The sequence below is a fragment of the Falco peregrinus genome, chromosome 3 (genome assembly GCF_023634155.1).
Source record: "Falco peregrinus isolate bFalPer1 chromosome 3, bFalPer1.pri, whole genome shotgun sequence".
In the NCBI taxonomy this organism is placed as follows: Eukaryota; Metazoa; Chordata; class Aves; order Falconiformes; family Falconidae; genus Falco; species Falco peregrinus.
Window position 1 is genome coordinate 95,237,041 of NC_073723.1, and position 23,484 is coordinate 95,260,524.

Consider the following 23,484-nt stretch of genomic DNA (forward strand, 5'->3'; position numbering starts at 1 on the left):
TTGATCCAAAGCATGTAAGGGGTTAACAATCACCAGTAAACTAGCTAGTGCTCATCCATTAATAATGTCTGTAGGACAGTCCAGCTAACTTGATGGTCACTAATAATTAGGAGTAGAATTATTCAAATGTTAATTTTATCCCTTTCTGGTCTAGCTGCCATCCTTTCCTAGTCTTTCTCTGAGAAAAGTTATTTCTCTAAGCCCTACGCTCCAGCTATCTTTTTATTTGCTAAGGAAGAAATCCTGTAGTTAAGGGGGTTTGTAACTACTGCATTTCTAGGAAAGATTTTTTTACATCATGAATAATGTCAGATTTGGAATTAAGGGCCTGCAACAAGGGCAAATTCCGACAGGTAAGTGCATCGGTTTCTAGGACTACTATCCTGAAACCATCTCCCCTCTTTGTTTGAATACAGTTTTTTTGTTTGTTTTTTAAAATTGTTTATTTTCTACATTTATGCCTGGTTCTCCCCCTTACTCTCTCTGCCCCATCAAGCTTATTCTCCAAACATATTTAAAAAAATTAAGGAGGACTTAAAGAGGTGATGGCTATAAAAAGACAATACTTGTGGAGCCCCTAACCTGCCAGTTTGTAGGCAGTAGTCATCAAGTCACAAAAATATGGAAATAGCTATGGCTTGGAGCATGAAAATCAACATATGTAGTCATCATGTATTTTTTTGGAAGAGAGGCGAAACAACCTCTGTCACTTTTGCCGTGCAACGGAACCCGCTTTCTCTTTTAGGGATCACCCTGCCACTTCCCATTAGCATTAGCAGCACTCTGAATTGCAAAATCTTCAGATGAACGTGCCTTGTCCTGTCATTTCCCCCACAGGCTGTCTAGCAATGATAATCCACTAAAGGACTGTTTCATCCAAGTGGCAGTGTCCGAGTCAAATGCTGGCAACAGGCAGGGAAACCCAAACCTGTTGAGGCAGACGTCTGCCGAGACGGGAGGAATCGGAGCGACGGCCCTTAAGAGGGCGAGGCGGGGGACATACTTTGCGCCAGCAGAATAAGTCCATGGGCTGCACCCGTGATGGGAGACCGAGACCACGATCATGATGGCTGGAAGTTTGTGGGCCGCGATGCCGATGCTGGCCAAAGCAGGCCTGGGGCTGCGCTCTTTGGAGGAGTGCCTTTTCAGATTAGTCGTGCGGCTACTGTAGTTGATGCTCAACCTGGACGGACAGGCCTGCCAGGCAGAAACTGCTCAGGCAGATGATGCTAGGGAGGACAAAAATTATCCACCGCAAGACTAAGAAGACAGATGACACCCAGCAGGAACAGCAAGCCAAATCTGCAGAATCCACAATGCAGCTGGCTAGCCCGAGGCTACCTGCCTCTCTGAAGTGGAACAGACATCACTGACGAGCTGTCAAATTAGATCACCAGCCTGGAAATACTGAAAGAGATTTAGTTCTTCCAACAGAGAAGGGGAAGTTTAATAGATGAAAATCTTCCTGAAGGGGCCAAGGTAGCATGGGGAAAGGGGAATCCTTCAGATGCAGCAACAATGAAAAATTACTCACCTCGTGCCTGCCAGCAGACCAAGAGGTGGGATGCACGGCGCTCTGCAGCAGCCACAGTGGCTGTAGTCACTACCAGCATGGAAAATAAAGGCCACGCCTGCAGGAACATGCACGGAACAGCAACAAGTAACCCTTGCTACAGCACCCCCCACCCCCCCCCCCCACCCCCCAACAGATCTGTGATATCTTTATATATCGCCCTGGAGCTGGGCTCTGAAGTACTACAAATCTAGTATTTGAGACACGCAGCAGTGGGATACAAAGACACTGCCTGAATCCGAAAGCCCAGCACAGCAGAGGCGCACGACGGCATCTCCCCTCAAATGTCTTTTGCAATAAAATTCAAGCACAAAAAAGATGTGTGAAATACAATTCAACTTCAATAAATCCAGAACAAAACTTCGTATTACCAAGTGAGTAAGCATGTGCTCAGGTGTACGGTGAATATGAAACTTGGAATTTCCGTCAGGGACAGCAGCAGCACGATTCAATTATAGATGCAAAGAAGAAATACTGCTCTTAGGGGAAAATATTAGATGTATTAATCCATTAAGCAGCTGCATCATTGCAATTATACTTTGAAGTTAAAGACTGTGAAACACACCAAAGACTGAAAGAAGTGATAAAATTGAAAATTAAAAGGAAAAAAACCTCAAATAGGCCTACAGATCCCTCTTCCTAGCAAAAAAAAACCAAAAACAAGAGGTACAAAAAAATAATCACATACTAGGTTCTGTACACACATAGAACTATAAAATCAATTTATGGCCATACCAAGGCAAATCTACTTGGGAGAAAAATCACAATAACGTCTCCATTCCCAACTTCAGGATTCACGGAGCAGACAAACCATACATCACCTGCAGAGATGCAAACAGAAGATGCTAGCAGACCAGAAAGAATACAAACCAGACTTCTGAATTGAAGAGCTTATGCTGGATTTCTTGATAATGATTTTAGTTGTATCTATTCCTTTATTTTCACCTCTTTCAGCTAATCTCTTTTTAGGTACTTTATCCTCATCTGTTCCAAACCCACAGCACTGAGGAGCAGAGTTTTGATCATCTCTTGCTTTTTAATCAAGAGAAGAATAGATGCCCAAGTCCTACAGCTCTCTTCATAGGTCATGTTACTTGTATGTATTTTATTTCATGGCCAAAACCATGTTAACACTTCTAAATCATATTTTCATATATTTTAGATAATATAAGATGTCTTCAATTGCAAAGTACTCATGTCCATCTTAAACCTTAGTCTCAGCTGCTTGATAATAACTCAGGATACACACCCACGCTGAAGTCTAAATTATTCTTCCATCAGCTATAATTATAATTTAAATAAACGTGTGTACGTTTGTGTGAGAGAAAGAAAGCAAAAGTTGAAGAATTAGTTAATCAAGATACTCCACTAAGCTAGGACACCTATTGGGCAGTTCAAGAAGTACCTTACAAAAATTAAGTCCCTCTCTAGGCCTGTGTTTTTCAAAAGATTCAGATAGTAGCAAGAAATTCCTGGGAGAAAGGCTGCTTTAGTTAAAAATACTTAAGAGCGTGGGGTAGGCTATAAAGAAGGATTAGAAGATAAAAAAAAATGATGAAAAGGATGTGAAAACAGACCCTCTTACAGGCAAGCAGTTAAGATGCTACCCAGGAGACTTCACTGTCCAAATGTTACACATCCTGCCCAAACAATCTCTGGCAATTCAATAGTTGCAAACCTTGAAAGCAAGCACAGTGTGGCAGTGAAGAAAGGTAACAAACACAAGGTGCTTGATGGGACTGTGTCAACTGTTAACCAGAACTGATATTTCCTAACTTGTTTTCTGTGTGGAAAACTGGGATGCCAACCTAGTAGGTGAATCACTGACGATACAAAAAGAATTCGACAAAAAAACATGTTATAAATTTAAGGTATCATTAAAAAAATTATACAGTTTTGCTGCTGAAAAGCTTACATTTCAGTTCCATCAGAATGGTCAGATTTTCTTTGTACCTAGGTCTAAACTGGAACTGTTTTTTCTTCTTCAGTGTAACACATCTCAAATTTCTCATTCCTACTCACTCTTCTCTAATCCTATATCAAACGTAGATTTTTTCTATAAATTGCTGTTGCCCAGTTGTCTCAGTGCCCCTAGAGACTTCCGAAGTCAAACTGAACTCTCATTTGAAAATTAAGTCACATATGAAAAGACTACTAAAAATAATCAGCACATTTCCGACATACCCAATGCAACAGTTGAACATCAGTTTCAACCTGGCTTCTCTGCAAGCACTGGTCATCTCAGCATCAAGGGGAAAAAGACAAATCAAAGTGGTAAGTGTAACATTTCACTGAACACTTAAAATTATCATATTTATTTCACTGTTGAATTCTTCAGTTGCTGAAAGGTTGTCATGTAGCACTATCTCACCATATGGCAACAACCTCAAGTCCTAGAGGCACATACTTAAAAGACCATAACATGTCAGGCCCCTTGAATAAATTAGATAGAACAATTATGCAAAATAATACTGCAATGAGATACATTAACAAATGAGTGTGTCACCATTCATGAAATGCTGTGAAAATAAATTCCACACATCACGGTGGTCATCATCATCATCAAACTGTGAAGCAACAAAAGTAAAACAACATCACAGTATTTACTGTGCCCTTCAGCAACTGAGATTTTAAGAAGGAAGAAGGGGGTTGCAAGGGAGAAAAGTCACTTTTACTGATATTCAGTGAAAATATAATAAAATATTACAGAAAGACAAGTGGCAGTAGTGTTAAGAACAGCAGAACATTTACCCATGCACTCTATACAGACAATCAATGTTAACTCGAGAGCTCACGTACATCTCATCTGTAAATAATATGAAGTATCATCGTAAAAAAAATGTACCTTGTACAATCTCAGATAGACCAAGCTACATTTTTATGGGTTTTTTTAGATTTTTTTTTTTTAACGGATTTAATTGTCCTTGATGATCAAAAGACATTAGACAGAAAGGGGGATAGGGGAGGAAATCGATACCATCTGGTTTTCCCAGTCCTGTCTCTAAAGGCAGCGTCTCAATTCATCCTTCGTCGCTTTTTAACCCTCTACCCCCTTAAGTTTCTCCATACAGGGGAGAAAAAACTGAAATGCTCAAAGTTGTATATGATAATGACCAACTGCCTTTTAGATAGTATAGAGTTAAATTTTACTAATCCTTTTCTAAACATTTCAGCTGTCAGCTGATTTTTTTTTTTTTTTTTAGCATTTCAGCAGCAAGTAATACTTCTGTTCTACACCAGAGAAAATAAAACTGGCACAAGAGGCTAGGGGATACTGCAGCAGTAGCATGTAGCCACCTTGAGAAATCCCAACACTTAGAAACAGCGGCTGTTTGGGAAAAAAAAGAAAGACACTTTTTAGCATCATCCCTTCAAAACTTGTCTGAAAAGATAACAGTATTGTTTTAAGCAATATTTTTAGCTCTGGTTCCCTTTGAGTGTTCTTAGCTGTAACGTCATCTGCTGTTCCCTTGGAAGAAGGCTTGCACATACGCTTTACAAAGTTTATATCATTCTCATTGCAATAGCATATATATAAACAAAATCTGCAAGACTAATGTGAAACTTCCCCAAACCCTGACCAAATGCACTGATGATTCCCGCTCACGCTCCCCTTCAGAAACAGAAAATGGTTCGTTATAGCAGAATTAGAAGAAGTGCAGGTATTTTTCTAAGTCTCATCATCACTTGCTCCCAGCCATAAGTGGGGGAAAAAAGCAAACTTACATGTGTATTACTAGGTAACAAATGTTTGAATAAATCAGGAATTGAGAGTGCAAGTACTGACAGTAAAAACCTGAAGCCCTCAGGTAATCAAATATAAAGAAGTTTACAATGTACATTTGCACTAAAGCCTACTCCACCATTCTTGAACAGATCTCAAGATTTCAGTGAGATACTCATTACAAAGGCTTACTTCTGAATAGCAAGGAGCAAGAGTAATGTCACAGGAGAAATGGTAGAAGCCAAGAATTAAGACCCCTGGAAAACAAGAACTTTTTCAAAACAAAAAATCTTTCATTTTTAGCAACAGAAGACATTCCTAAAAGTAACACTGTGTGCCTGCAAACCCTCTGAGAAATTATGTATATACAGAAAACACCTATTAAAGAGCCTGGAATTATCCAAGTTAAGCTTACTCATGCCATATTCTTCTATCCATTTATGTGTTAGGATATATTTTAATTATTTCATTATCCTTATTTTTTTTCTTAAGGCCTTGTAACATTCAAACAGCTGCTGAAAATATCTACCTATGGTAGATAAGCAGCACACAAGTTAGGACAAAAAAAAATGTACAAGTGAAGTCGCTTGCTGAATGCTGTTGTAGAAAGCAACAAAAGTTTATCAATTAAAGTATCAAAAATATTTTTGTAATTCCAGTTATTTTGAAACAAAGGTTAACTGAATTGTGCAGAAGGTAATTACCCAATTCAGATACATCCTTAGGGCATTATGTTAGGGCTTTTAAATTTGCTCAAGAGAAGAATGGAGGGACCACATTCTACAGTGAAATGACCCATCCAAGTGTCTTTGGTTTTAAAAACAAACTAAAACATGCTTTTGTTTTGCTTGCCAACTAGCTCATTGTTATTTTAATCCGAGTTATTTTCCCCCAGTTTTTGTTTGGGTTTTTTTTTTTGGGGGGGTGGGTCAGCTTTTTTTTTTTTTTTTTAGGATCTCAAAGCTTGCATTTGGGAGTTGTGTGAATACTGTCTGAAAGAGATATGCAAAATCTTGAAAAACACTAGCATTATTACCCAGTTTGAAAGAAACTTCTAGAATTAAAAGTCCATATAACTAAAAATGAAGTAGCAAGTGAACTAACCTTTAAAAATGTTCATTTTCTTTAGTGAAGAAAAACTAGAAAGTTCCACAGCCAAATTAAGACTACATTTCAAAATAATTTATTCAGTCACATAAATACTTTGTAACATTTGCATGTTCCCTTTTTCACATCCTTGGCACACAATATAGCTCTTAACTCTTACAAAACTAGTGTAAACATCCATGGAAAATAAAATGGAGAGAAAGCGGGACATAGGTAAAAATTCAATAAATAGCAGGAGTGAATAATTGAAGGAAAATAAGTAAATCTTTCCTATAATTACACTGGAATATTTAATTGAAATAACTTTTCATTTTTAAAATATAGTGAATTAAAACTCAATTCCCATCTTTCTACCATTGCTGCATTTAATCAGATACATGATACAATTATTTAGTTAAGTTCAACTTCTTGAACGAACAATACCAATTCAATGCAATTCTATTATCTGAGGGATCAACAGTTTTGGTTCACATACAGGTTACAAACCATTATTTTCAAGTTAGTGGTTTTGGACAGTATAACTTCTAAACTCCCTGACACCCTTCCAACCCGACATTAAGATTTTCCTTAATGAGCATTAGTGTATAATCTGTTCTTGATAAAGACGACATTAGACAGATGTTGTCGGACACCTGGATAATGTTGAATGTGATTGAACCAACGAGACACATTAAGGTACTTCTCCTTTTCTTGCACTGTGAGGTCCACCTGCATTGGGAAGAAATACAAGGCACCAGTAAGAAAAGGCAGTGCATTATCAATGTATTAACAAGTGGTAAGGCAAAATAAAAGTGGATAGTTTTTACAGCCGATTTCAACTCACAAACAGGCCAGCAGTATTCTCTCTTAATTTCACATATTAAAATTCACAGCCCCAACTATACATTTACTTTTAATTTACTCAAATGAACAGACCTGGAGTGTGGAATGTACACTTGTGTGATACAAGAGGGGGAAACAGGGCCTTAGCTTGCTTGACTTCAATGCATCTATTCATGGGGTTAAGTATTGGGGGGTGCACGGAAGAGTTAGTCCCACAACATGCATAAGTCTTTCACATTAATCTAGCAGGCGGTCTTGCCTTACAGGAAAAGCAACTACTTTGTACTTCAAGTGTACTGTAAGTATAGGAGTAAGGTTTTTTTCAGACTGGATAGAAAAATTTGAGCAAGAGTCATACAATAGTTACTGAGCAACAGCATAGCTTAACACTTAACTGTTCAGACAGGCTAGCTCACATTAAGATAGCAATGGCATCAGTCAAGTTACAGCAAAACAAACTGGAAACCTGTCCAGACTTCACAAAGTACCATCACTTAGTCCTACAGTTTGAGGCTCTGCGGTTTACCAGAGTTCTCAAGTCAACAGCACATTCACTTGCTTATTTTAACCCACATCAAAAAGCTGTAAGATCAGTCAGGAAGAAGCCTCCAACTATCACGTAACCATTGCAACAGCTCCTTGCCACAGGAATCGGGGCTAAGATTAATGAAGTGCTTCAAGCCTACCTTTACTTTTATCAGAGGACTGGCTCAGGTAAAGTCATCTACAATTACAGATGTTAACTATTACCTTTCAAAGTCGTCTAAGTTCAAGTCGGCAACATCCCCAAATTTGCAGCAAAATCTTTTATTAGTTCAGAGTCTTTCAAGCCAGCTGTAGAAAAACTATTCCCATCCTGTATTACTGTTCCTTAAATAGCAATTTCAGGTCTCCTCATTCCCCTGTAATGAAGTTAAATTATTTCGAAACTGATAAGCTGTTTCCTCGCATTAACCTACTACAACTGAATTTCAAATGGGGTAGTCCTCAAAAGAGACTATAAAAACTGTATCTGAAACAAAACATGATTTTCACATCAACTACCCTAACTTACCTCACCCATACCTAAACCATTCAGTGCGGGACTCGCAACACTTCATTTTCAGTTAGCTAAGGCAGACATCAAGCTTCACTTAGTCAACCTTGACAACACTTGCAGTCAATGAAAAAGGGCACACCTGTAGAGGATAGCTTTAACAGACATCACTAGACAGACATGCCTAATATTTTTCATGTTTAGACTTCTAAAGCTAATCAAGGTTAATCCCCTCCTCAAAAGCTAAACAGATGGCATATGCCTTATGCCTTGTTCTGCAAATGCCAGATTTCATGGATAATGCAGGTTCCCTGCAACTTTCATCTTGGGCACAGGACAGCTGGAAACAAGTATGTTCCAACAAACTTTAAATCGCAAAAGCAGCTATACATACTCATTTACTCAGCTGTACGAGTGAAAAGCTGGTGTTTAAAACTAAGTTTTGTATTAAACTTTACCTCCTGACACACCAGCCCTTTATATTTTAAGGGCCACCTATAATGTCTGCTGCTTCTCCTTACTGTCCTCTCACACAGCCCAGCTCTTGGCTTAGAACTGGAAAGCTTTAAACATGTAGAGGTAGAAAAGAAGGTAAGGATATATATGCTACAAGAGGAACCACTGGAAAAATACCAAGGAAGAAGAATTTCAGGAAGTTGCAGAAAGGTATTCTAAACCAACACCACAGAGCATTAAAGCTCTGTTAAGAGGAACATTCAAACTGTGGCAACAAGCAAAAACCAGGGATCTCACAGCTGCTCCTAAACCCAAGTAGCTCTTCTTCCTACAGGACTCACTCACCAGAATACAAACATAGCACTGTCAACATACTTCCACAACAACAATTTCAATTCTGAACCCCAGTTCAGGTAGTACATGAGTATCTGCTTCTCCTGCTGCTGGCATGGAAACAAACTATTCCTACAGCTGCATAGTCTGAAAGAAGTGCACAGACAGATCAATTAAAACACAGCCACTTACTAATTTTGCTGAGCTAGAAACCTAAGAGCTAATCAGCATTAGTCAAGAGGAAGAGAACAACACTGGTAAAGGGAAAAACTCCAGAATTTTTAAAGGCACTACAAGGTGGAAGTTATTAAAAGGTAACACTGAGTGCTTCACAAATTACCTGAGCTTCTCCAAGTACAGTATACTCAGGACAAAAGAAATCCATGCAGCGTCATTTAGGGAAAAATGCTTTTGATCACCTACAGTTTGTTGTAATTAGTGGTAATTGGAAGCTGGTGCTTGGTATGAAGATGTAGAACCATTTACAAAGCAACACAGAGCATGAAAAGAACATGTGTACTCTAAGGCTATCTAAAATTACTCAAAGAAAAGTAAGCGTATGCAGGTACTAAAAAATACCAAACACTCAAGTTCCTTGAGTGTTGTACATAAAGTTATAATTACAATACCCTTTTTCAAAGTCTTTAATGGATAAGCAATTTCTTATGAAAATGCTGAACTAAACTTCAGATTTCGCAGCAGATACAGTATCTTCTTCCCATAATTTTATACTGAGAAATCTCAATCTTCACATTTCTTTGATGTAAATAAAAAATAAAGTCTGGAAAACTAGTTCTCCATTCTGTCAGAGCAGTGAAAAAATATCTGAAGGGCAAAACCAGACAGCTACTCTAATAACAACCCTCTTTTTGTACTCTAGGCATAACACACAAGATACTTCTACTTATTTACATAATGTACCCTATCAGTGAAATACATTAAAAAGCACTTTGTGGCATGCTCTACTTTTCACTTGTAACATAACTCTTAGGTTAATTGTTTAGAGATCACTTCCATGGCATTTTTTACAACATTTTGTTAGATGGGTATTTTCTGTTCTCTCTCATTAAATTAGATAATTCCCCCAAGTTAAGAAAGGCTGCTGTTCTGCTGTTACAATAATTATTTGCTATTAAAGCAATTATTTTAATAGCAAAGAAGCAGGCACTCAATTTGACAGGCTTTTTTTTTTTTTTTCCCCAAAAAAAAAGAAGTCTTATTCTTCACCATAAAACTCACAAAGGGTAACCAGGGTGGTCACCATACAATGCAACCAGAAGAGTTTCTAGAAGGGCTATAAATACACAAGCTTTAATTATATTTGCTTTCAGTAGTGCTGTGGATGCAGGCATAAATTCCCATTCCCACACCCTGCATGTGCATGGGAAGTCTAAAAACCTGCCTGCACCTAAAGTTCTTCGGCATCAAGGAAAGGATAAGATAACTCACTTTTTAAATTTAGCCTTTAGATATGAGGGAAAGGGAAAACACAAAAACAGCTGAATGGTGTATTTAACAAAATAATGAACTTTCACACAGTTTTGACTAATTTTATGCTGTTAAAGTAACATGCTTAAAATTAAATCTTTTCTTAAACTGAATTAGAAAAAACAGTATAAAATACCATTTCTAGCATTCTTTAGAAGGAAAGACTGTTATCCCAGTACTAAGGTAAGCACCATATCAATATTAACAAAAATTCATCAATGCTCATTATGGAAAAAATTAACTGGAAAATAAACTATTGCAGTCTAATTATTATTCAGTATCGGTAGCTCTGACAAGATAAGAGCAAACTTACTTTGTTTTATACTTGACATGACCTGAGAATTTTGACTGGGGCTTCTTCAATTTGCAGATAGAGATTTCACCCAGCAGTTATTTTCTAGACCTTATTAAAGAAATTTTCAAGTCAAACAAAGATTGGAGACCTACTTTTGTTCTGACAAATTTTTCAAGTCTAAACCCAGATCGATCTTTGTACTGACGATTTCTCTTAAAGAGAACTGGACTCAGGGTGTTTGAAAATACTTAATAAAAAAATAGGGATTTTTTTTTACTTTAAATAATAAAAAAAAATATGAAAGCAAGCTCATTACCACAGGGGGAATGTAATGCTTACAGATTGCATGAGCTATCCTCAAGCAATGCTTCCGAATTCATGTTTTCTCTGCAATCTATGCTTTAACCCAGTAAAACTTCATTGTTCATCGTATTTATCCACATACGTATTTATCCACATACGTATTTAAGTAAAAGTGTCTAAAGACTATTTATATTAGACATATGGAAACAAGGAATTACATATGACAATGTAAATCACATTAATTGAAAAAGTTCACTTAGACAGTCAATATCAAGCATGATACAGGTCAAACACCCAAGAAGTATTATGATGCAGTGTAACAACGTATACAATTTAGTTCCTACCTTATTAGAAGTGTCTATTTCTAATTCATAAAACTCAAAATAGCCTCAGTCCGCACAAAGCTTGCAACACTACCTGTGAATCTGACTTACTCATTAAAATACTAATTCCTTTTCCACAATATGGATTTTTATACACATAGTAATATTGTGCTGAAGATAACTAGGAGAGAGGAAGGCTAAGAGAACGGCATACAATTGCAAAATGAAGAGTTGCTGCTCTTCAATAGACAACTATTAGTAAGTTAAAACGGACAAGCCTGGACAGTGAAGAATCTGGCTCCAGAACCGCCCCCGCCCCACCAGACAATGGGAAGGGCAAAATGAAGGTGGGAGGAGGGGAAGAATATGAAGGTGTATGATCTATATTCAGAAACACTAAGGAAAATGAAACCACAGGTGAAGAATTGAGCAATTGGGTTGGGTCCAAAAGGATTGGGTGGTCTTGAAAACCCTTCCAATGAAGTGTGCAGCAGAAGATTTTTGAAGTTTTAATAATACTTGACTCGTTTGGGATGATCATGGCATGTCGGTAATATTTACAGTATCCTATTACCAATGTCTGTTAGAATGTAGTTGTCAAGTCTATGAAAGCAGATTAATCCTGAAGGTCATTATCAGTAACGTTTTCATATCAATTTTCTAGACAGCTTGATGGACAGCAAGAACTGCGGATCTCCACCACCACCCCCATGCCTCCCATTACTACCTCCTCTCTTGAAGGACTATAGGAAACATGTATTGATATTTTCTAAAAGGCTTAGCTGAAACAGTGGTAAATATGACCAACTGCTTCCCTGGACCTCATCACATCAAGAGATACAGCAGTTTCCTACCACACTAAAGCTTAGGGTGGAGAAGCAGCTCTGGGCATACTTGCTTCTCATTACAGGGCAGGGGGTGGGAATAAAAAAAATAAATAAAAAAAATATCACAGAATTCTACGGTTCAAGATCTTACCCCTATAGTTAAGTACTAATATTAACCAATTCTGAAAGCTTCAGAATACATGCTATTCCTAGCTAGTAGCCTCTAGATTTTCCTCTTTGTTTAGGATAGCCACCCCATTATATATACCCTTCTGATTCAGAAAATTATCTTCCATGAAATCAAACATTCCAGAAACAGATGCTGTAATATAAACTTGTCCCAAGTAGTGTCTGGATGGTTACAGGCACCCAGGAGCACCAAGTCATTTGTTTTTACCATCTGTTCCATTTCCCAAAGCAATAACTTGTATCTTTTCTTCTTGATTAGGTGGTCTACTCCAGAGCAAACTAAATTTAAAATATGCTTTATTTTCCCCTGCCTAAGTCTTTTTTTTTAAAAAAAAAAGTCTCCTTTGAACTCGTACTCTTACAGCATATACAGTCATATATTTAGAAATTACTTAAATGTTTTTCTATGTCTACATATGATATGTGAAAGGTAACCCATTCTGACACTCTAGTCAACACACCTTTCCTACTAAAGGTGTTTTACAAGGCAAATAAGATTTAACAGAATTAATTCTAAGTGACTCACTCCAACATGTTTTCAAAAACCTTCAGAAATGAAGCTTCCCTTCCCTCTCCTCTGCTTGACACACTCTCATTTGAACTTTTACTCCTGGACAGTGAAGATCCATATAAGTTCTTCCTCATTTCCGATAGTATTTCATTATTTTATCTCCCCCCCTTCCCTGCCCCAGCCTCTGTTCTGAAGCATAGCATTCTTGCACACTTCTCCCAGAGACCTTCTTTTAAATGTACTAAGTAACCATTCACCCAGTTGGTTAAATTCATGTTTGCCAGAGGCATCTTTTTCTGATTATCTCCCCCCCTTTCCTAATGTGAAACTGACTGCTTTTATCTTTTCCCAAGAATTTAGCAGACCTTTTTGTGCAAGTCCTTTGTTTTTTTTCCAGGAGCACCCACTGCAGAGAAGGATAGCTCATTTACAATCACATTCCGGCCACCAAAATACAAGTAACTTCTACTGCTTCATCTTTAAACTACCACTTGGGGTTCAGAATTGAGGTGCAACGATTTATAAGCACTTCATAGTAAACCCTGAATTGACTACAAAGAATCTCAACACCTCAATTCTGTACAAAATCTTGGAGGTTTGGGTTTTTTCTTGTTGTTTTTTTTTCCTCCTACACACCAACTCCCCATGCCATTTTCATATACTGGATATTATCAAGTCTTAACATTAAGTCTTGAAACACAAGAGACATTTTGTTATGGCTCACACTTTTACAAGCATTCATCCTTCAAGAGCTTAATTTATGTACATTTTTCATTGCACCAGCAGTATTTCTCCAATACTAACATGGTTAGTACTTCCAGTTCTGACACATCCTTGCAGTTTGATTCATCTATTTCCCCATGTACTTCTGTAAGCCAGTCATGTTTCAGCCTTTAACAGATTGATTCCTCATACCCAGAAACACAGGGATAGCTATTGCCCTTGTTACATTACATAAGAGGAAAGTAAAGCACTCTGGACACTACAGACAATACTTACTTTGACAGATTCATAGCTAAATATTAAAAAGAGTAAAAAAAAGAACACAAAATCTTGTTTTTAAGTTCTTGTAAGAAACCTCTCAATTTCTGTCCTGTAATTGTCACTGATCAATTCAGCAAGTCAACTTCAACAATAAACTGCCCTTTAGATAAACAATTATGATATCTGTATTTATAAAAATAATGCAAATAACACTTACCATGACATGATGCAGTCCATAGTACATCAAAATGTCTGCTAAGGTAAAAATGTTTCCTGCAAGGTAGACTTTATCTTCAAGGTGTAAATTAAGATCCTAAAAAGGAAAAAGTCATTATACTGCTGTAGTACTGACTTTGTAAGACAAAATATTAAGGCAATTGTTAAAAGTAATAGAAAACTACCTCTGAAGACCATGCATATAAAATAAATGCCCGCTTTAATTTTTCACAACTGAACAAAGGAGAAAGACATTAAAAGAAAAGAATCCAAAAAAAGTGTCAAGATAACTGAAGTATCATAATTCTTTGACAGCAAAAATTCAATAGAATTTAAATGTTGGTCTCCAAACAAACGCATAATTTTTCATAATTCCCCCACTTACATCACTCAAGTTTTTGTAAATACAACTGAGATTTATTTTACATATTAAGCTAACTCCACAGAAATACTTGCAAATCTGTCTTTTCCTGACTTCAGATTACTGGAATTCTAAAATGCAGGAGTTGTGCATCTTTTGTCATTAGTGCATATGACTCAGAAGCACTGCTGTTACACATTTAACATTTGGTAAGTGGAAAATATAGTCCTATGATCAAAGGAGAGCATTTTGCTCTTTCAGCAGCAGCTTCTCCTCCCCTCCAGGACTCACTCAATGCAAAAGTTCTGGAAACTTTCAGTTCAGCAAAGTTCTGGAACTGCAATGTGAGAGAACCAGGGAAACACAAAGGGATATTGGGGTGGGAGACAAACAATGTGTTTCAAGCTCAGTGCCAGAAACTTAATACCCATCAGCTGGTATCATTTTACAACTGCTTTTATTAATGTTGAAATCACTGCTAGCAATTCTTAATAACAGATACTGTCAATTCAGTTGCTATCTAAATACATATGACGAGAGCACTGCTTCAGCATTTTAAGATCATCCCTCTCTCAACAATTCCGTATCAGAAGCTATACGGGTGGATAGTAGAAGTTTTCATTTAGATTCAGTGAATAAATATTTCAAATCTGTATTACTGGAAGAGTTTTTCATGGCTTTTTGTAGGCAGTCATTCTCTGCCAGAAAACAGGATGCCAACATTCTCACCATCACTCATGTGTATCACTTCTGAGATCACAGGCATCACACAGCGGCTCTACCTCTTTACCTCTTCTTCCTTTTCTCCACATCTTACCTACCTCTCACACTGTTTACGCATCCTTCTGCCCCATTTCCCTCAAGAAATAGATGTAACAGCAAATGAAATTATCTACTTTAATCCTGATGCTAGCATAAGCAAGCCTTAGTTTTATAGTATTATTTTCAGAAATGTAGGAAAAGTTTCCTAGCTTTTCCCTGGATTTGGAAACTCTCCTTGTTATTATTCCTCTGCTGGCTGAAAAAACTTGTAGTAAATGCACACCTTTTTCCTGAAGGCACCCACTCTCCCTGTCCCAGAAAGAGAATTAAAAAGCTTAAACATAACTAACATTTCAAATTTCCCTGAAATAGTTTTTCAGTATAGATTACAGCATGTTCCATTTTAAGACAACCTTTCATTTTAAGAAGCAGTCTAGGGCAAGGAGAAGAGGGCTAATAATTAGCAAACAATCTAAAAATTACATTTAGCCTTAAGCATATTGTAGGTTTTGTGGTTCCATAATTTTACCAACATGGAGATATCCTACAGTGCATATGTAAAAAAACCCAAAACAGAAAACTAAAATGCTGAGACTTTAAAACATCTGACCTTGCATTTGCATTTGACAAGTTTGACTCCATTATGCCACCTTACTATCTCTTTGATAACTTCTTCATGACAGGACTCTGGTCCTTCTGTAATATTTAAACATCCTCATGTCTACTTTGATTTCTTTTATTAGAGCAAATCAGGGAAAAATATTAACCCCTGCATAGTTAAAATTCTGTAAGGTCATCTGCCCCTGGCTATGTAGCTTCTTTTCTTTAGACTGGTTTACTGCTTTGGTCATGTTAGTTAGCGCTCAAATTACTTTAAACATGTAACTACAGCTCTGCAGAATTTCAAACACACAACACAAAGGCAAATGCAATGTTAAGAAAAAGCTTGCAGGAAGATTTGTCTACTGAAAAAAAAAACAAACCTCAAACTCAACTATTCTGACACAGGTTCTCTGACCAGTATTTTCAGTTTTGATTAACCAGAAATTCAACATGTATTATAATGAGAAGTAACACCACTGAAATTATATTACCCCCCTCTCTCACCCCTTTTCTTCTTTATCTAGGCTATGGAATCAGGATTTTGTAAATTAGAAAGCTCATTATGTCTCAAGGTAAAATTAACACAGTTATTTCCCTGCTCAAAATTTTGGATTTCTGCATCAAAGAAGTTATGGCATGCTAATTCTTAAGTTTTATACTGTGCATGTATACTCAAAATATTCATCAATAAAAAAATCCTAAAACTTTAAAGGCAGGGTAAGCCATTACAGCATGAATAATTATTTATTCTGGTTCATCAAGTTTTATGAAGTCAGCTAACTGAGCAAATGGAATTTGACAAAAATGGTTTAGTCTTGGATAAATTAGCATTAGTTTACAATTGTTTTTGAACATGTACTTTCCTTCCATAAAACAGACAGATAATCTGATTTCATTCTGTATGTCAAGCTAATTCCAAAACACCACAGAAATTTTTTTTTTTCTCCTGTGCACTAGGCACATTTAGTTAATCCTGCCTCGTGGGTTATGCTTCCCATAAATGATTATATTATTGGCTAATAGCCAACTGTGATAAAATTCCTGAAAGTCAATCTTTAAGTGACCATAGTATTAAACTAAAATAGTGTTCCTGTCCTGGCGAGATTAATGAAAATTGGAATACAAAACTGTATTTGAATTTCTATTACATCCAAGAAATTCAGGTCTGTTAGCTGTCATTTGTATCATTGTCCTTCATGTACTGCATGTCACTACTTAAATTGATTATGCATATACAAACCCAGTATTAAATGACTGAAATAAGTCTTGGAAGTTGCTTGCAACTATATAAAGTTATTGTTGTAATCCTTTGGGAAACCTTTCTGAAATTTCAGACAGGTATTTAAGGCATAACTTCAGTCTGATGCGCTAATATGTGCTGAACAACTGCAGCAATTCCAATTCCACTTTTGGGTATGAGCGGGAAAGAGTAATGAGAAGAAGAGATGTTGCATTATTTATGGACTAACTGATGAATTTCCATTTGCTTGTTCTATGGCAAAATATCCAATTTACAGCCCATATCTAGAGTGACAGCTTAACACATCCTATCCACAGCACACTTCCGGCTACCCTACAGTATCACTTACTATCTTTTAAGTATGCAACCTAATTGTTTGTAATCCAATTCATCTGTTAAGGTGACTGAATCCCTTCCAGTCATTGCAAGTTGAAACAGCAGCTCAGGTAAGTAACAGTTGCTTCTTACAATGACTCAATAGCTTACACAATGGATCTAATCATAATCCAGTTTTGTGTTGGGTTGTTTTGACCACAACACACTGCTGGTGTACGTACTTCCCTTACATCCTTTCATACCCTTTCAGTCAGCGATATTCTCGAGGTCATTTATGCCCTAAATGCCTTTATACGGCACCACACAAAGACAAAGAGCTGAGCACTCTCAAATGTCTCAGGAAAGCTTCTGACATTGCAGAACTCAAGAAAAGCAGAACTGCACTGTCAGGGCATAGCCCACATTTTTAATTCTCATGCAAAAAACTTTTTGAACTGGCAAACTATGGGCTAAACCTGATCTGGAAAAGGAATTCATTAGCATCTAATTAGACATTCGATGGCACAGGTGTTTCACAAAGTTCTCAATTCCTTCCCAGAAGAGCTGAAAAGCTACTAGTTATCCAGCACAAGTACTCAAGTACAAGTAAATTCCAGATATTTTTTTTCTCTGCAGCTTAATTTATCACTAACCAAAGCAAGCAAAGGAAAACACTCTCATCCTGTGGAAAGGTAACATAATGCATCAGATATTAGGTTATTATCACTCTTGACAATCATCATTCCTACATATCTGCTGAAGAACAGTCCAGAGGTAATGCTCCCACTTTTGTCCAGAACAGGAGTGCAAATCAAAGTCAGACAAAAATCCAAGAGCACTTCCACTGGCCACTTCTGAACAGTATGGCATTTACCCTGAATGAACATAAAAAAACCTGGTTGAGGTGGTCCAACTACTTCATGATTGTTTTAATGTCAAGTAACAGATTAAGTCAACACATCAGTTAAGAACAATATGAGAACCTATTTTCCTAAGGCAAACAGAAGAACCTTCCTATTCAAATTAACAAACATTAAACCACTTATTTACTGACATTTTTCAGAACCACATCACCTAAGTTAATGGTTAAATAGAGGCAGCCTCAAGTTTATAGCAGAAGTGACTGAACTGTTTTTGGCACAGCTTATTATAAATCGTGGCTCTAGGCTGCAACTGTCCCAAGACTGCCATTGTGTATTCCAGACATATTGTAAAACTACAACTTCAGACTTCCCTCCCCATTTTCGTTTTTCTTTTTTTCACCCGTACTCCCTTTTGACATAGTAGACTTTAATGGTAGGCTGCCTCTTTCTGATTAATCATGGTGGCAAGAGAACAAATTAAAAAAAAAATCTTAATTGCTATACTATGAAATTATTAGTGCTGGAACAATTCCACGGCAGCCCTGTGTCAAAAATTCTTCTGCTAAGAAAAAAAAAATCCACAGCAAAATTTTAAAGTAGCAATATCTATTAGAATATAAAGGCAGAGATTCTCCTTCAAGTGACGACTGTTTCTCAGTAAGAAAATTTTGCTTTGCTTGGAAAACTTGATTTTACATATATAGACAGAAAATTAGCTTTTGGTTTTTATATGATAGAAGGGCAAGAAAGGTAAAAACTTAAGTTTTTTTCCTCATATGGTCTTCTCAGTTTGAGAGAACAAAAGGCATCACAATTTTTTATAAAAAAAGGACTGACATTTATCTAATACTTGCCATAAAGTATTATAACAAATACAACAAAAAAACCAAGAGAGACCCCTGAGGGCCACCTAGTCATACCACCTGTTCAAAGTACAGCTAAACCTCAAGTTGAACCCCGATTAGTCAATGCCTCCTTTAATCATATTCTGAAAACCCAAGGGGTAAATAGTTTTCATGTGGTATCTGCAGAGTAACCATGACTGTAAAGGGTCTGATACCATTTGCACACAGAAAAGACCAGAGAAGTTACAAAAAAAGCAATGTAAACAAAACTTGTGCTTAACCAATCAATGATATTCCATAGATACAATGAAATCAAGATAATTATATAATCAGAGGTGTGAAAGAAATGCTTCTTTAGGGCTTTCACCAAGTTGAACTTTGTTAAAGCGGGCAAGATACTCCAAGTCCTCAAGATCAAGGAAGCTGTGTTTGAAAAGCACAGAGTACTAACAAGCTTTTGCTTCACACTATTTTAAGATGTAAAATTTTCCTTGATTTTAAGCAACACAGCGTGTTAATTCTTGAACGCTGCTTCAGTTATCTTCAGTTCCTGCAATAGTTCTAGTTGACTTAGATTCACCACATCTAACAGAAGTCAAAAGTATTTAGACTCTGCTAGCCTCAAGTAAAGTCAACCTTCCAATACATTGCAGCTCACAAAGCTAATTCTAAATCCAGACTCACTAATAGCACTGGAGCATCGTGTGATTTCCATCTAAACCACCCTTCCGTTTCATACACACCTAGTAAACACAGGCCTTAGCATTTACCATTACAAAGCAAGTTTTCTCTTCAAGCTCTGTTCCCAAAAGACTGCAAATATACTAATTACCAGTCACAAGTAGCAAGAAGGAAAATAAAGTAAGTTTTGCCATCTACCCCCTGCCATGTGGCTGCTTAAGTAACAGGGTGACCCTTGAGATTCTCTCTTCTGCTTCCAGCTGTTTAAGAGGAAGTAAGCTTTAGACTACAATTAAAGTTTAATACAGCAGACCAAAACCTCCATACAAAGTAGCTCGATATGAAGGGCAGATCTGCAGAGATTCCTTTACGATTTCACTTTTCACACACAATTCTGTCCAGTAACTCCTTTTGATATCAATACCAATTACTACAACATCAAGTAGGGCCTGTACTTCATAATTAAAACCCCAATGAGAATAGCTCTTAAAACAATCAGAGCAGTGTTATCTTGAAATACAACGCCCACTTGTTTATAACTGAGGGTTTATGAAGATGGTAAGAAACTGGTGTCTCTACATGGCTCATAAGAGACTAGTTGAATAATCTCCACGTTATAATCATGGCTCGTAAGAGACTAGTTGAATAATCTCCACGTTATAATCATGGCTCGTAAGAGACTAGTTGAATAATCTCCACGTTATAATCATGGCTCGTAAGAGACTAGTTGAATAATCTCTAAACTGTGCGGAACACCCTGGGTAGTTTTGCGTGTTTTGTGGTTGTAATGCAGTAAGAGCTCTGCTTCACATATTTTACAGTTTAAGCTGTCTTCCCTCCTGTTTCACATTGTTGGGGCATTTTTGTCAATAAAAGTGAAAAGCAGCAAGGAGAATAAAAGCCAGTACTTAAAGATACTGTCAAGTCTTCAGCATTTGCTCAGTGTTATTAATTGGTTGTTCATACATACATTAGCACTGCATGTGCTCCAAAACAAGCGGCAAGGTAATGAAGTACTCCTTACCTTCAGAATTATTCTAGTATCTTCTTTACTAGAGCCTCCATCTACTCGAGTCACTCTATATTCCAACCACTGCTGAACAACAGCTTTCTCTTCTGCAGTACCTCCAAGCAGTTGGTCTTTCTTAGCCTGTTTAACTAGGTGGGCAGCTATGGTCATTAATCCTGTCAGACCAGGACCATTGTTTGTCTGAAGAACAGGAACCTGGAAGAAAGAAAAGCGTAATACTAAACTCATTCAAAAAGCAGTCTCTATAGACTAGCTATTTTTTTATAGCCCCTCAAAAGAATCTTTAAAGCAATACATCAGAATATAGAAGTATTAACAAGCTAGTAATGGTAAAAGAAAGTACATTCTCTTTTTATTCTTTGGGTTAGTTGATTTTCAGTTCTTACAGAAATGTATTTAACACACACACATGGAGAAACCAAGGTACCTTTAGCTCCAATTAATCAAATTCTGCCAATATTAATAAGAAATAGTATAATTTGTTCTAACACTAGCAGAAATCTTATTAACTAACTTTTAAGTCCATCTCAGATTCAGAACTCTCACTTAAGGTTGTAGTCAGTAGCATCCCATTTCTCTCCGAGCAGACCAGTAGCCAGACTTACTGAAATGCTTATTCATACCTACTGTTCTATTCCAAAATGCTCTGACAGAATTTACTACAGGGGAGGACAACACAACACACCTCTAGCTTTAACCATGACTTTGTTAGTATCATTAGCACATGTTCAACCATGAGAAATGAAAAAGAATCACTAAATGTCATAAAGTGAATTAATTGAAACTCACTTCAACAGACTAAAGCCCATTCAGTCATTTATGACATAAAATGATAAAGAGAAACTGATTAAAATGCTTTTTTAAAAATATCTGACACCACAGGGGAGCCCTTCTATCTTCTGATTTAACATAAGTTACAAATTGAAAGCTTACTATTAGTTTTGCAATTGTAGCAAGAATCTTTGACTACTATTAAATTTTTCTACTGAAGATGCAGTCAGAAAAACTAGACAAATCTAGTTACTTGATTTTTCAGACTTATGCTTTACAGTAATAGCATTAAAGTACCAGCTAGGTTGTTAAATAATAAAGGAAGTTTTTGGAACCAAAGAATGAATATACTGATATTTGGGACTTTTTTTACTGTTTACGACTAAAGTCGAGAAAAGCCCCATACAAAAACTTAAGGCGACTACATAGCTTCTTTTCTCAGTTGTCCTCCAAAAGGACCATGCAAAAGCCCTCACATGTTTGTGGCACTCTCAGCTTCATATTACATTTTGCATGCATCAAGTGCCTCTTAAACCACGAAACTTAGTGTTTCCACACGAACTTTAAAATGCCAAGACATCTACTTTAAAAGAGCAAAAGACTTAAGAGTAACAACTGTTCACTACAGACGCACTTCTGATATTAAAATCGAATCTTTTTTTCACATGATTTAACTACCCCAGCACAGACACAACTTGTACTGGCCCCAGGAAAACACAGGGAGAAGAGCAGTGTAGGAACAAGTACATTTTAAGCCCATATTCCTCCCAACGACACACGACAACCCTCCCATTGGCACAGGGAAGATGTTTCCAGAACCTACGAGCAGGTAGCGAGGCCCTACAGCCACAACTTACGGCGGGCGGTGAAGGAAAGGTTGGGGGGTTGGGGGGGGGGGGGGGGGGCGGGGGGAACGACCCCCACTCAAGGGGAAGCGCTGAAACGCTGAGCGTGCGGGGACGCGCAGCTGAGGCCAGCACTAAGCCCGCTCCGGAGCGGGGGGCCCGGGGGGCCCCAGCCACCGTGGCACCGGTGGCGGAGGAATCGCCGCGCCGGGCCAAGAAGGGAAGGGGCGAGGGAAGAAGCCGCCGGGGAAAGGGGCCAGTGGACACCCACCCGCCCGCTCGTCCCCCCGCGCCGCTGCCCGCTCCCGGCCCCCCCCCCTCGCTCCCTTCACCTTCCGCTCCCCCTGGACGCCGTACTTGTTCCCTTTCGGCAGGCCCAGCAACTTCTCCAGCAAAGTCAACTCCTCCACGCCCGGCCCCAGCCGCGCAGCACCCGCCATCTTCAGCGGAGGATCACTTGGGAAAGGAAGGGCAGCTACAGCCGCAACCTCACAACAACGGCCAATCCCATTGGAAGACAGAACGACTGCACCGCCAAAGGAAGAGTCACTGCTATTGGCTTGAAGGGGCCGGCCAGCCAATCAGACGCTCGGCACAGCCAGCGCATGCGCCGAGCCAGGGTTTGCCTTGAAGTCCCTGGGGGCGGGAGAAAAGTTGCGGGTGACGAAGGGCGCACGCGCAGCCTGGGCACACGCTCCTTGCCCACACGGTGGTTTGCGCATGCGGGCGCAGCGGGCGGGGCACGGGGCTCGGCCACGCCCCTGGGTGGGGCTCGGTCGGGGGGCGGGGCGGCGGGGCGGGCGGTGACGGGGCGGCGGGGCGGGCGGTGACGGGGCGGCGGGGCGGGCGGTGACGGGGCGGCGGGGCGGGCGGTGACGGGGCGGCGGGGCGGGCGGTGACGGGGCGGCGGGGCGGGCGGTGACGGGGCGGCGGGGCGGGCGGTGACGGGGCGGCGGGGCGGGCGGTGACGGGGCGGCGGCG

The 23,484-nt window shown here is 38.6% G+C and overlaps 1 protein-coding gene across 1 annotated transcript; it reads right to left on the reverse strand.

The window, feature by feature from the left end:
• Positions 1–6,457: 6,457 nt before the first annotated feature.
• EEF1E1 (eukaryotic translation elongation factor 1 epsilon 1) lies at positions 6,458–22,996 on the reverse strand. The gene is made up of 4 exons (XM_055800105.1): positions 22,836–22,996; positions 20,882–21,082; positions 14,189–14,284; positions 6,458–7,112 (listed from the first exon to the last, which is right to left on the reverse strand). The coding sequence occupies exons 1-4, from the start codon at positions 22,941–22,943 to the stop codon at positions 6,972–6,974; spliced, it is 546 nt and encodes a 181-aa protein (XP_055656080.1). The 5' UTR covers positions 22,944–22,996; the 3' UTR covers positions 6,458–6,971.
• Between the last annotated feature and the right edge of the window lie 488 nt (positions 22,997–23,484).

Excerpts from the sequence above, each read along its gene's own strand:
- EEF1E1 (XM_055800105.1), bottom strand. The coding sequence starts at position 22,943 with ATGGCGGGTGCTGCGCGGCTGGGGCCGGGCGTGGAGGAGTTGACTTTG. Across the intron at positions 21,083-22,835 it reads GCGTCCAGGGGGAGCGGAAG|GTTCCTGTTCTTCAGACAAA; the intron begins GTGAAGGGAGCG and ends TCTTTCTTCCAG. Across the intron at positions 7,113-14,188 it reads ATGGACTGCATCATGTCATG|GTGGACCTCACAGTGCAAGA; the intron begins GTAAGTGTTATT and ends TTCCCAATGCAG.